Source organism: Carcharodon carcharias, chromosome 14, assembly GCF_017639515.1.
Source record: "Carcharodon carcharias isolate sCarCar2 chromosome 14, sCarCar2.pri, whole genome shotgun sequence".
NCBI classification, from domain to species: domain Eukaryota; kingdom Metazoa; phylum Chordata; class Chondrichthyes; order Lamniformes; family Lamnidae; genus Carcharodon; species Carcharodon carcharias.
The window spans coordinates 102,456,296-102,470,696 of NC_054480.1; the positions used below are offsets into that span (position 1 = coordinate 102,456,296).

General features: G+C 46.2%; 1 protein-coding gene across 1 annotated transcript in view; it reads right to left on the reverse strand.

Moving 5' to 3' along the window:
* The window catches only part of LOC121287567 (ankyrin repeat domain-containing protein 24-like), a 95,901-nt gene that overhangs the window by 34,374 nt on the left and 47,126 nt on the right, over nucleotides 1-14,401 (reverse strand). Inside the window, exons 10-12 of the mRNA XM_041205497.1 lie at nucleotides 14,325-14,399; nucleotides 12,568-12,651; nucleotides 10,602-10,709 (exon numbers count right to left, since the gene is read on the reverse strand). Coding sequence (XP_041061431.1) covers nucleotides 10,602-10,709; nucleotides 12,568-12,651; nucleotides 14,325-14,399 — 267 coding nt within the window. The remainder of the gene's footprint in view (nucleotides 1-10,601; nucleotides 10,710-12,567; nucleotides 12,652-14,324; nucleotides 14,400-14,401) is intronic.

Consider the following 14,401-nt stretch of genomic DNA (forward strand, 5'->3'; position numbering starts at 1 on the left):
CTGAAGATGGTTGGGCCTAGGACACTACCGTAAGGAATTCTTACAGTGATGTCCTGGAGCTGAGATGATTAACCTCTAACAATCACAACCATCTTCCTTTATGTTATATATGACAGTGGAGAGTTTTCCCCTGATTCCCATTGACTCCAGTTTTTCTAGGGCTCCTTGGTGCCACACCCGGTCAAATGTTCCCTTGATGTCAAGGGCAGTCACTCCCACTTCACCTCAGGAGTTCAGCTCTTTTGTCCATGTTTGAACCAAGACTGTAATGAGGTCAGGAGCTGAGTCACCCTGGCGGAACCCAAACTAGGGTATCAGTGAACAGGTTATTGCTAAGCAAGTGCCACTTGATAGCATTGTTGATAACCCTATCCATAACTTTACTGACGTTGGAGAGTAGACTGATGGGGTGCTAATTGGCCAGGTTGGATTTGTCCTGCTTTTTGTGTTCTGGACATTCCTGGGCAATTTTCCACATATTCGATGTAGTAATTATGGTTTTGTCATATGTTGGACTGTATCTTTAAGAATAGTCCTGTGATGTAAGGTTATATGATCTGTGTAAACCAAAGTATTAGCAGCGTAGGCTACCTCCACAGTCAGTGCAGACATAGAGATGGAGATGAATACACACATGTAGTTTCTGCTGGCTATATTGTAAATAATCCTAATGTTTCAATTTAGAAAGTTGTCTGCAGATCTGCTCTTTTGCAAATAGGCAACTTGATCACTCTACAACAAACTGACGAAGAGGATAAGTCAGGGTAAATCAAGATAAATCTGAATCGGTACTGTACCTCGCCCAGCAACTGTAAGTATCAACACTCGTTTACAATAACAGAAGATATACTCACCCAAAATGCCACAATTTGGTAGAATCGCTCCCTTTGAGCCAGCCGCAAGTAATTGTTCTCAGTATATAGAACGCCTGGCGTTCTTATTTCAAGCGAACAAAATCATGGGGGAAGAGAAGAGGCAAGTGATCCTCTTGAGTACTTGTGGGAGCAAAACCTACAGTTTGATTTGAAGCTTGCCAGCACCCAGTGCCCCAGATTCAAAGAATTTCGGAGAATTGGTGGACCTCCTGAAGGGACAGATTCAATCCAAGCCTTCAGTCATGATGCAGAGGTTTCAATTTAATTTGTGAAATAGAGCCCTGGGTGAGACAATTGCTAGCTATGTAGTGAATTTGAAGCAACAAACAGAACATTGCAACTTTGGTGAGACTCATGCTCAGAGATTGTTTAGTGTGTGGTGTGAAAGAAGACACTATTCAGAGAAGATTGCTGGCTGAAGTGAATCTGGATTTTAAGAAGGCGTTAAAAACAGCGCTGGCCATGGAAAGCACTGTAAGAGATTCACAAGCAATACAAGGGACACAAAATGGTGCCATCCTCCAAATTTGGTGGGATCAGTCAGCCAAAAGTGCCACAAAAAAGCAAAACTGCTGCAAAGCAGGAAACAGCCCCTGCTGACTGAAAAATAAGAATAAACAATTTAGCAGCTAAATTGGAGAACAACTTCAATAGATGTGGAAACAATCAGTCTTTTAGCGATTGGCAGTTTGATAAATAGAATGTTACTTTTGTCACAGAAGTGGACATATAATGAGACAGTGCAAAGAGAGATTTAAACAGGCTTGCAAACAACAGAAAAAGCCCAATGATATCTTCAGTGTAGAAGAGCCTGAAACAATGAATTCTGACATCCATTCATTGTTTAACTTGAAAGTTGGGAAGACAGGGCCAATATTTGTATTTCACAGTACAAGTGAATGATAAATGAGTAAAGATGGAGTAGACATCGGAGCTTCCACTACTGTAATTAGAGAACTCACTTTCAGATATTTAAATAATGATGAACACGCTCACTTCACGAAAGCAAGGCCGGTGCCATGCACCCTGAGAGAGAAGGTTGACGCTGATCTGAACCAGCTGGAGAGGTTGGGTGTCATAAAAGCGTTCAGTTCTCAGAATGGGCAGCACCCATAGTCCATGTCCTTAAACCAGACCAAAGCATGCAAATTTGTGGGGACTATAAACTAACAGTCAACAGAGCAGCCGAACTGGACAGGTACCCCATTCCAAAACTAGACGACCTATATGGCAAGCTAGCAGGAGGGACAACGTATACAAAGCTTGACATGAGCCACCCATATCAGCAATTAGAGTTGTTTGACACCTCCTGGGAATTCATCACAATTAATACCCACAAGGGTTGTACCAATATACACGCTTGCCTTTCAGTGTTTCCTCAGCCTGTGCCATCTTTCAGAGATCAATGGAAAACTCACTGCAGGGACTACCCCAGGTTGCAGTCTACTTAGACAATGTGCTGATAACCGGATTCACTGAAAAGGAACATTTGGCCTAACATAGAGGAAGTCCTAAAACACTTTTTACGACTGAAAAAGGAAAAATGCACTTTTCAAGCAAAAGGAGTAACCTATTTGGGCCACTGGGTAGACTCTCAGGGGTTACACCCAGTTGGAGAAAAGGTTAGAGCAATAAGAGAGGCACCTGCACCCAAGAACACCTCTGAACTTAAATCATTTTCAGGAATGATAAATTATTATGGGTGGTTTTTACCTAATTTATCTGCAGTTCTGGCCCCTCTACATTCACTGCTAAGAAAGAATCAATGTTGCTCCTGGGAGGCAGCCCAAAAAGAAGCTTCCATGAAAGTGTAACAGCTGTTACACTCATCCAATCTGTTAGTGCATTATGACCAGACATGGTGCTAACATGAGATGCGTCTCCCTATGGAGTGGGTGCAGTACTATCTCATAGAATGGATGAAGGCACAGAGCGGCCAATAGGCTATGTGTCCAGAACACTTACCACAGCTGAAAAAGGATATTCTCAGATTGAAAAAGGTCTGTTGATCATTTTTGTTGTAAAAAAAATTTCACCAATTCATGATAGTATCAGACCACAAACACTGTTGGGTTTGTTTAGCAAGGAAAAGGCTATACTTCCTATAGCTTCAGCAAGAATACAACAATGGGCCCTAATTTTGGCAGCTCATGAATACACCTTTGTACATAGGCTTGGCATTCACATGGCAAATAGCGATGCCCTGAGTCGCCTGCCCTTACAAGAAAATGACGAACATGTCCCAGTTCCACAGGAACTCATTTCACTGTTAAAATTTTTAGATTTCTCACCAGTATGAGCCAGACAGATTTGAGACTGGATGAGTCGGGACCCAGTCCTATCTCAAGTGTGAGACCAAGTGTTACATGGTTGGTCCCAGGAGCCAGTCTCCAATGAAATGAAACCGTTCTTCAACCGAAGACACGAGATGAGCAGTAAAGATGGTGTTCTATTGTGGGATGCACAGGTAACACTTCCTTGATAGGTAAGGGAGGCACTTTTAGTCGAACTACACAGTGGCCATCCAGGGGTCTCCCAAATGAAGACCATGGTGCGCAGCTACCTATAGCGGCCAGAGATGGATGGTGATATTGAAAATGTGGTAAAGCACAGTGTGTAATGTCAGCAGCTGCAAAAGTTGCCAGCAGCAGCTCCGTTGCACCCAAGGACTGACATGCCTGATGTCTCTCCCAGAGTGGAAGACACTGAACTGCAAGTGCCCATCGAGGTACCTGATGTTTGTGCAGTTCCAGAGAATGTGGTTCCTGAAAAAGAATCTGAAGCCGTGGAGCTGCGACATTTCACACGAATCAGGAAACCACCTAAAAGACTGAACTTGTAAATTTCATGACCTGTGTAAATATTATAATGTCATCAGATAAATATACTTGTAAATACAGTATGCACAGCAAAGTTAAAGGGGGAGGAATGTGGTAATTATGGTTTTGTTAAATGTTGGACTGTACCTTTAAGAATAGTCCTGTGATGTAAGATCACATGATCTGTGTAAACCAATGTGTTAACAGCGTGGGCTACCTCCTCAGTCAGTGTAGAGATAGAGATGGAGTTGAAAGCGCACGTGTAGTTGCTGCTGGCTGTATTGTGAATAAACCTAGGGCTGAATTTTCTCCCCATCGTGGGGGTTTTGCTGGGGTGGGCGGGAGCAAGTGTAAACCCAATCGGCGCACCCGTTTGGGGGTGCGCAGCCATTTTACGTGGGCGGGATAATTAAGGCCCATCCAGCATGACCCACGCCCGGAAGCAATGAGTGCTCCCTGTGCGGGCGGGGGGGTGGTGGTGGGGGGGGGGGGCGGTGGGGGGGTGGGAGGATTCCCTGAGTCAGGGCCTGCGCTCTTTCACACATGTGCACGAAAGAGCACAGGAATCTCCCCGAGGCACAGAGGTGCCCCAGGGAGATTAATTTAGGTTTTGAAAAATGTAATAAAGGTCAAAAAAAATTTACAGATGTGCCCCCTCATGTGAATGATGTTTCATGAAAAATGCGAAGACCGCCTGGGCTCTTCGCCTGCCCGCCAACCTTAAGGTTGGATGGGCAGCATTCCTAACAGCTTTAATTACTTTGCTAACAGCCTTAATAGGCCTTTGACAGTTCAGCGGGTGACCAGCCACACCAGCTGCCTGCCTACCGAACTGACAATCTAAATGATGCGCAGTGACTTCGGGAAGCCTGCCCGATGTCACCGTGTGTCATTTTGCGCGTTGGTGAGCAGCCCCCTCCCCTGCTTGCCAACGGGAAAATTCTTCCCGTAATGCTTCCACTTAGAACGTCATCTGCAGATCAAGTCTATTACAAATAGGCGACTCGGCCACTCTACAACAGTCAGGTAGATGCCAGGATTGTAGCTGTACTGGAACAGCTTGGCTAGGGGCGCGACAAGTTCTGGAGCACAAGTCTTCAGTACTATTGCTGGAATATTATCAGGGCCCATAGTCTTTGTATCCAATGGTTTCAGCCATTTCTTAATACCACGTGGAGAGAATCGAATTGGCTGAAGACTCGCATCTGTGAAGCTGGGGACCTCTGGAGGAGGCATTTCTGGCTGAAGATTGTAGCAAATGCTTCAGCCTTATCTTTTGCTCCTGATCCTTTAACCCCTCAGGCACAGAATGCAAAATAATCTGAGTTTTATGCGGCTGCAGAACAATTAAGTGACTGGGCAAGTTAGACGATCACCTTGCGAGATGCGGGCATGTGACATTCACAGGGGGAGGTGCTCAGAACTCTTGCTCTGTAGTTATTCAGGCTTTCAGCAGTCACCCTCATGGCCAAGCTAAACACGCAGACTTGGAATGCAGGTTAGGATAATACCTGTGCCAGAGCTGAGAGCACAGGAATCAGTTCAGTGGCCGAAGCTGTCGCCACTTGGTCATATGGTGTGGGGCAGAGGTGGGTGGGGTTTTGGTCAGGCATCAAGCAACTAAGTGCTGGCCATCCAAAGTGTTGGCCAGGACTCTCCGGCATGCATGAAGGGGCCTTGAGACTTAACCAAGAGATGTCCTTAGGAGATATATGCTGACCTTCCCTTCTCTCTCTTCAGTACTGCAGGAACATGGAGATTGGTGAATTCGCAGTCTGCCTCATGGCTTATAGGCAGGAGAGAAGAAGGAGACAAATGTGACAGAGGTGCCTGGCTCATGAAAGGGAAGGGAAAAAACCATCAAGATCAAGGGAGAGCAGGGCCTCCTCTACACATGGAGGAAGATCCACAAAGAGCTATCCTTCGTAGGTGCCTCGCTAGACCCGGGGTATATAGTCAGCGCTTGTCCTACCTGCAGATGACTGAGATCAAACGTCACCAAAGGCTGCACATGTCAAGGGAACTGGTTATCAAATCTGCCACAGGATTTGGTGCTTCGGGGGCACTCAAAGTGACCGCCACACTCAATTTCTACAGGAGTGGCTCCTTCCAGGACTCCACTGGTGACCTGTGCGGGATCTTTCAAGCCTCCACGCACAAATGTGTCCAGGAGGTCACAGATGCCATCTTCGCCAAGGCACACAACTTTGTCAATTTTGATCGAGGTCAGGCAAGCCAGGAAGCAAGAGGCTGGGGTTCGCTGAGATTTGTGGTTTCCCACAGGTGCAGGGGGCCATCGGCTGCACTCACATGGCTCTAAGATCTCCATGGCAACAAGCTGCCCAGTATGTGAACCACTCGCCCAATGTTCAGCTGGTCTGCAACCATAACAAACGGATCATGCAGTTCCACGCATAATACCCAGACAGCGTCCAAGACTTATATACCCCTGCAGGTCTCAGATCCCTGACATCTTCCACGGTTCAGAGAGGAAGCAGGGATGGCTTCTCAGGGGCAAGGACTACCTGCAGAGGACTTGGCTGGTGAAGCCCGTGAGGCGGCCTCAGACTGCAGCAGAGCGACAGTATAATGATGCCGCAACACGGACTTTGGTGGAGCAAACCATTAGGATCCTGAAAATGAGGTTCTGGTGCCTCGACAGACCTGGTGCAGCACTGCAGTACACCCTCCAGTGGGTGTCGCATATCATCTTGGCTTGTTGCATGCTGCACAAACTGGCAATGCAAAGGGGGGATGTCCTGGATGATGAGGAGATGAAGGAGCTGCTCATCTCCTCCAATGAGGAGGAAGTGGAAGGGGAGGAGGGCAATGAGGTCCGGGATTCAGGCGATGAGTCCATTGCACTGGCCAGACAAGGCAGGTGTGCCTGTGAAGCCCTAACAGCCACAAGATTCCACAAGGAGGATGACAAAATGCAGTGAGGACTCTCCTGAGACCAGAAGATAGCAACTGGGAGCATCTGGCACCTGTCTGGCTTTCATCTCATGCAGACATTGATGGAACACAGCGGGAAAATGGACTTCAAAAGTACTTGATCCTTTTGCTTGCATAATCACCTGTCCCCTTCAGCATTACAGCTTCATCTGTCCAGAATGCAGACGAGAAGTGGGGGCATTCCCACCTCAAAGATGCCCAGAGCACACATAACATCACATGACCCAACAAGGCTAGGGCACAATATACTTGCAGTAAACACAATCAACATCAAGGTGCAGGCATCACTGAGGTGGGCTGTGACTGAGACGGGACAATGACTATGGTCAGAGGGCTACGTACTGCACAGAGGAGAGGCCCTGGACTATGGCTCATGACCTCATTTTGTGCAGGGACCAAGGTTTCACTTCTGAATGACACGAACACACCTCATCAAAACAAAGAGCCATAAACATGGAGACATGGTTATGAGCGTATATACATTGGTGAACATTATATACAAATGATTAACACGTGTGCCCACATTGTGCAACTAGATCTTCTTGACTTTCCTAACCCTGCCGCTAAATCTTGGTGCTCCCCCAAGATCTACAACGGAGGTGGAGGCAGCCTGCTGACTGCTACACCCTGTCTGTGATGACCTTGGTATGCATCCTCTGGAGGGCAGAGACCTGAAGGGCATAAGCCTGCTTTCAGAGTCCTGCTGTCTGATAGTGCCACCCTCCTTGGCTTGTGGATCTGGAGCTGCTGGGATCACAGGAAGAGGGAAGTCAGATGGGCCAGACACTCCCGGAGTCACCTGGGTGGATGTCCCCGGGCTGTGCACCTGCTGATCCTCCTCCCTGTCGGTGCCTGAGGGGCCCTGGCTGATTCATTGAGAGGAAAGGGCAGCTGGAGTGACCTCGAGATGCCCCGCTCCCCACCACGCCCCCCCACCCCCCCACCCCCCCAATGTTGATATTGATGGATACCAGCAAGTGCCTAAGTGATGGAGTGCAGCTCCCACAACAGTGCAAGTCCGATGTCCTGGACCAAGGTCTCCACAGTGGCCACCACCCTATTTGACCTCGATGCATTGGCATGCCAGCGCTATCACCTTGCCTGAAGGTGAACGGATTCCTCCATCATGCCTTGCAATCATGAACAGTGCAGCAGCCATCCCTTCCTCATGTTCCCGAGCTTGTCTTTACAGCTCCAGTAACTGAGGTAGAAGCGAGTCCAGAGGCTTGTCTCATGATTCGGACTCCAGAGATTCCTGGTTTCCAGCAGTCCTCCGCATGCCAACACCCTGGGAAGTCCCTGCCACCACCTACTGTGTATCAGACAGTGCGCTGTGTTCACCAGATTGTGACTCTACTCTAGAAGGCTACTCTAGAACTAGGTCCCACCGGGTTGTGTGTCTCTATGCTGGTGGAGGGTGTGGGTGAGCGCTGTGACGGGTCTTTAATTAGGGCGTCATCAGATTCCTTTTCCGAGGTATCTTTGGGGCTTGAGTTGAGTGCCTGGGCCATAGACGCCCTTGGATGTTTCCCAGATGTACCTTCGAGAGAAAGGAAAGATGCATGGCAGGGGACTGCAGAACAAGAGACATCACTCACAGTATGGTTGTCTGATGGATGTTGCAGTGCAGGATCCTCACTTGGTTGAGCGCAGCTGACCTCACCGTCAGTACAGGAATGGTCCATGTCCTCGCCGGCAAGGAAGATGGCTCTATTCTCAAAGTCGGTCTGAACCTTCAGTTGAGGCATTCCACCTCTGGTCTGGGACCTCTCCCTTTTGTTATGAACCAACTTGTCCTACATGAAGACAGATGGAGACAGTGTAAGCAGGACACCTGCCAGGCCAGATGAGAATGATGTCTGGCATGTGTGGGTGGTGACTGATGCCACAGACGGGATGAGGACATAATCTGCTGAGGAGATGATGGTGTGTATGGGACAGTGAGGGATGATGTTCCTTGAACTGGCGGTGAGTGGGATCCCTGTGGATGCGTGATGGGTTTGAGAGTGTTTGAGTTGAGAGTAATGAGCAGGGTGACTTACTCTGGTGAAACAGAGATCACTCAACCTCTTCCTGCACTGGGTGGCTGTCCTCTTTTGTAGGGTGTTAGCACTGACCACCGCTGCCACTGCCTCCCATGTTGGATTTGTCACCTTGGATGAGTTTCTTCACCCAGAGCTGGGGCAAAAGACTTCGCAGCAAGCTTCTACTGCGTCCAGTAGGCACTTGAGAGAGGTGTCACCGAATTTGGGGGCAGCATGTTTCCTCACTTTGGAAGCCATGACTTTCCATTGACTTTTGATCCTTTAGAGAGAGCTAGCTCTGTGCAGGAGCGACCTTTAATTATGGTGCCCAGATTACCGAAGGCCTGAGGTGACGGTGGGGAGGGTGAATCAGAGGCCACCTCACCAGCGATCCAACATGGAACCCGTGCCCCTCAATTTCTTCAAAAAGTGACATGAGAGGGTGAAAAAGCCATCATTGCCGTCGACGACTCAATCCACTTTAGGACTTTGCCGATTTCATGAAAAATCCCACCCAATGTTTATAATGTTCCATGGTAAAAGCACAATACTGTGGATGCAGGAAACCTGAAATAAAAACAGAAAATGCTAGAGCAAATCAGCAGGTCTGACAGCATCTGTGGAGACAGAAACAGAGTTAACATTTCGAGTCCGTATTATTTTTCTGAAGAAATCACACGGACTCAAAACTTTAACTGTTTCTCTCTCCACAGATGCTGTCAGACCTGCTGGGTTTTTCCAGCATTTTCTGTTTTCATTATTATTATTATTACTATTAATAATCTTTCATGGCTTTGATTGGATTGATACAATTTTAAAAGGTTGTAGGAAAAGAGAGACCTTTGCAGGGGGCATAGAGGTTGTACACAAATGTTTGAAAGTGTGGGACAAATTGATCAGGCTGTTTAAAAAAGCAGATGGGATTCCTGCCCTTACTAATAGAGATTTAGAATGGAAAGTCAAGGAGGTAATGCGAAAATATTTATAAAACAGGACACAGCTGGAGTGTTGTGTTCAGTTCTGGAAGGAGGTCAAGCCTTGGAGAGGTCTTCGAGGAGATTTTGTACTAGAGGTGAGGGGTTGACTATGTGGAGAGAGTCAAGACACTGGGATTGTTTCCAGAAGGTTCAGGGGAGATTTAATAGAGATGTACAAAATTAAGAATGATTTTGATAGAGCAGATAAGATGAAACAGCTTCCACTGGTAAAGAGGTTACCAGGGGACACAGGTTTAAGTTAATTGACAAAAGAACCAAAGGAGAGATGAGAATTTATCTTTTATATAACATGATGTTATGATCTACAATGTGCCACCAGAAAGGGTGGTGGAAGCAGATTCAGTTGTAATTCTCAAACTGGATGAATACTAGAAAAGGAAAATGTACGGGGCTTTGGGATAAAGAATAGGGGAGTGGGTTTAAATGGATAGCTCTTTCAAGGATCTGACATTGGCACAATGGGCCAAATGGCCTCCCACTGTAAGATTTTAAATCACTTAAAACCCATTCACTTACACAGATTTAAAATTGGGCCCTACGAACGCAGCCACACGTCTCCACAGCAACAGTTAATTAGGTTCCTGATTTGATTCAGTTGTGGTTTGGTGTTGTACAATAAATATAAAATTGAAGCCAATCAGCTGTTATTGTGACACAGAGGTTTGCATGTGGTGGTGGGGCCAATTGTGCTTCAGATCCAAGACTTTTATGTAGATTATCATTAACTATAGTAACCATGGAGTATGATGAAACCTGGACAAGAAACTCGCTAGGATTGAAGTGATTCATATTTTTTTAATGAGGCTTTCTAATGCTTTCTGATAGAAAGCAAAGCTTTTTCACAGTAGGCCCAAGGCCTGCAGCTGGATTAATGGCAAAACCAGGTGCTTGTCTTCCTTATGTTTGGTACAAGATGGTGGAAAGGGTTACCTCCCGCTGGCACTTGTCCACCAGCTGCTCCAGGTTGCTAATGGTCTGCAGTAGGTGCTGTCGTTCCTGTTGAAGCAGGTCTACCTCCTCACTTAGTCTCTGATCATTCTGTGAAACAGACAGAGCTGGTTAAGGGACATGTGCACAGGTGAATGTGTACTGGGCTTACTTTACTTCCACCCTGACACGCCCCAGCTCCACCTTCACCTTCTAGTTGCCCATCTTACTCTCAAGCTTATGAAGAGGTTTGCTGGGGTCATCTGGTGGTGCCACAATGAGAATCCTGCAAGTGTGAGTCTAAGGGTGGAATCTAGTGAAGGGGAAACAAGGCAAGGCACTTAATTCTGCAGGAGGTGAAATGTCAGCTTTCCAACAGTGGGATGAACATTGGGGCGTAAACTGGAGGAGAATTAAAGGTGGTTCTCGATAACGAGCAGCAGGAACCTATTGTTAATGTATTAGCAGGTCATGCATATTCAATAAAACACATGGTTGCCAGATTAAATTGTGCCTTTGCAATTAAACTGACAGCAAACCAGAAACATGTGCTCTCAGATTCAGGTCTGGTTAAAGGTGACGCGCAGCAAGCAAGGTAGTCTTCATGGTGGACTCGGAGTGAGAAGGACATGCTTTTCTTGTATGGGGAGCTTTGTTGGACTAGGGTACAGGAGGCTAAGCACTTACATTGAGCTTGGGTGGCAGCTATCTAGTGAGGTCGGGGCATGGGTGTCAGAGGGAGGGAGGGAGGGTGGCAGCAGCTCCAGGGATCCAAGTGCAGCTGGTGCGCAGGGGTGGCAGAAGTTCCAGATCAAAATCCTCCTCTCAGGCAGGCAGAATGATGCTGCTGGCTTGCAAGGAGTACATACCTGTCTGGGTGCCATTTAAAATGGACTTCAATCCCATGAGATCGACGGTTTCCAGCCCTGACCCACCACACAATTGGCTGGGGCCCTTGATTGTACATAGCTGATTGGTTGGCCACCATGTGACTGCATGTGGCCAGCTGTCCCGCCTCCTAGAGGAAGGCCCAGTTACTTCCAGCCCCACCCTCAGAATACTCGCTGCTGTAACTAGATTCTGCCCTGTGTATCAATTGGCTATTCCTTCATGTGAGGCATCACTGTTAAGTCTCATGTTATCGTCACTTGATGAACACACACACATGTATCAATAGACAGCAACACTGAACACAAAGAACTGATTTTAAAATACCTAAATTTGTGAACACTCCATTGCCTATACTTTGGCCCTCCCAAATTCTCTCTTTTCCATTCTCTTTCTGCCCTTTTATTTATTTAAATGTTAAATTGTTTTGCTTTTGATTTAGCTTTTTGAATAACTGTCCCTTAAAAATTTAGAATTTGCTTTTAAGTAAGACCGCTGGGTGTCCAAAAACTCTTTACCGCCAACAAGGTACTTCTTGAAGTATAGTCAAGTTGTGCACAGCAAAGACCCCACAAACAACAATGAGGGAACTGATCAGATACTATGAAGGTGATGGTATTTGTTGAGGATAAATGTTAGCCAGGAGAACTCCCCTGCCTTCTTTGAATTGTACCAGGGCCATTCTGGCTTAAACATCTCACTTAAACAACAGCATCTCCAGACCTAGCACTCCCTCAGTCCCACACTGAGCATCAGCCTACATTAGATAACTAACCCTTGGAGTCGGGCTTGACCTTACAGTGTCAGAGGAGAGAGAGCTACCACTGACAGAAATTGGTTGGTGGATTTGTCATCTAACAACTTGGCATCCATGTATTTCAATATGGCATAGTGTTGATTGGCAGTTAAATGAGTTTGACTGGCAATTGAGGAACTGGTTTGATTGGCTGATGTGTATTGGGTGTGATTAGCTAATGAGGAATGGGTTTGATTGGCTAATATGGAAGCAGTGTGATTGGATAAGTAGCCTTTATTATTCCAAACATTCTGAAAGCTGAGTGAGTGAATGGGATGAACTCACCTTTGGTGTGAGTGTTTCTGTTGAAGAGTAAGATGGACTCGTCGATTCACCAGTGGAGAGAAAATCACAGGATTGGGAAGGGCTCTGGAATCAGCAGCATAGAGAATAAATGTTTCAGTTTTATCACAAATGACAACTGTGAAACAGAAATCACTATTTTCCCCTCTTTCATGCTATTCCCCCACCCCCAACCTGCTACCCCTCACTCCCATTCAAGTACTTACAGCAGGTGTCACTAAGGACCATTGCCTGATTAATTTTTTCACCCCTATAGTCAGTCAAAATTGCATTTCACCCCCTGCTAAGATCAGGTAATTCAGCAAAAACTGGTGTCACTGAATAGTGGGGTTTCTGGCTGCTTTCCCTTGCAATGATTGAGCCTAGGGCCTGCTACTCTGAATGGCTGACTTTTGCACAGGGCCATCATTAGTCAAATGAGGCATTGAGGCATCTGCTGATATTTGGGGTCAAAATTTCACTGGATTCATTCTTAAGAGTTCTTAAACCTATTTGCCCAGAAATTCTAGATTATGAGTTGGAGATTGACGGAATGCCTCCTGAAGAAACAACATGGCCATTCACACCATCTCCTCAGGATTTCCCATCTATCCTGGGCCCAAAATTACATAATGCAACTTGGGGAATCTCAGAGTAACTCTTATGCCATTATTTTAACCTCTTCTCATACATAGGAATTGGAGTTCAGCCCATCAAGCCAGCTCGACCATTCATCTTATCTACATCCACCCTGTCACACCTTGTAAGAATCTTGTAAGTTTCAATGAGGTCACCCCTCATTCTTCGAAACTCTAGGAAATACAGACCCAGTTTCCCCAATCTCTCTTCATAAAACAATCCCGCCATCCCAGGGATTAATCTGATGAATCTCCATTCTACTTCCTCTATGGCAAGTATATCTTCCTTAGATATGGGGACCTAAACTGTACACAATATGCCAGGTGAGACCTCACCAAGGCTCTATACAACTGCAGCAAGACATCTTTACTCATGTATCCAAATCCTCTTGCATGAAGGCCAACATACCATTTGCCATCCTAATTCTTGCTGCACCCGTATGCTAGCTTTTAGTGACTCATGAACAAGGACACCCAGGGCCCTTTGGACACTTGCACTTCCCAACCTCTCACCACTTAAGAAATATTCTGCCTTTCTGTTTTTTCTACCAAAGTGAATAACTTCACTCTTAATCACATTATATTCCATCTGCCACGTTCTAGCCCACTCACTTCGCCTGTCCAAGCCCTCTTGGAGCCTCCTTGCATTTTCCTCATAATTTATGATCCGACCCAGTTTGGTGCCATCGACAAATTTGGAAGGAAACTTGGTCCCTACATCCAAATCATTTATATAGATTGTAAACAGCTGTGACCCCAGCACAGATCCTTGTGGTACCCGACTAGTAACAGCTTGCCATCCTAAGAATGATCTGTTTATTCCTACTCTCTGCTTTCTGTCTGATAACCAATTCTCAATCTATACTAGTATATTTTCCCCAATGCCATGCACTCTAACTTTAATTACTAACCTCCTGTGTGGAAACCTTTTCAAACACATTAACAGGTAACATATTTCAGAAATAAAACCAAACTTTGACCTTTTCAATTGACAGTAAGGTTGGCCTTTGGACTGGTGAATCTAAAAGAAGCTAAAACAGTGTCTGTGTTTTTACCTCAAACCTCACACTGGCTGCAGCTGGATTTTTACTGTCTATTTGAATTAGAGTAAGTTCCTATTACCTGGGTAGAAGGGGTGCTGGGTGGCAAGGGGGCTTGCCTTTTTCGGGGGCTTGTAGTTTTGTCTTTTGCCAAAACCT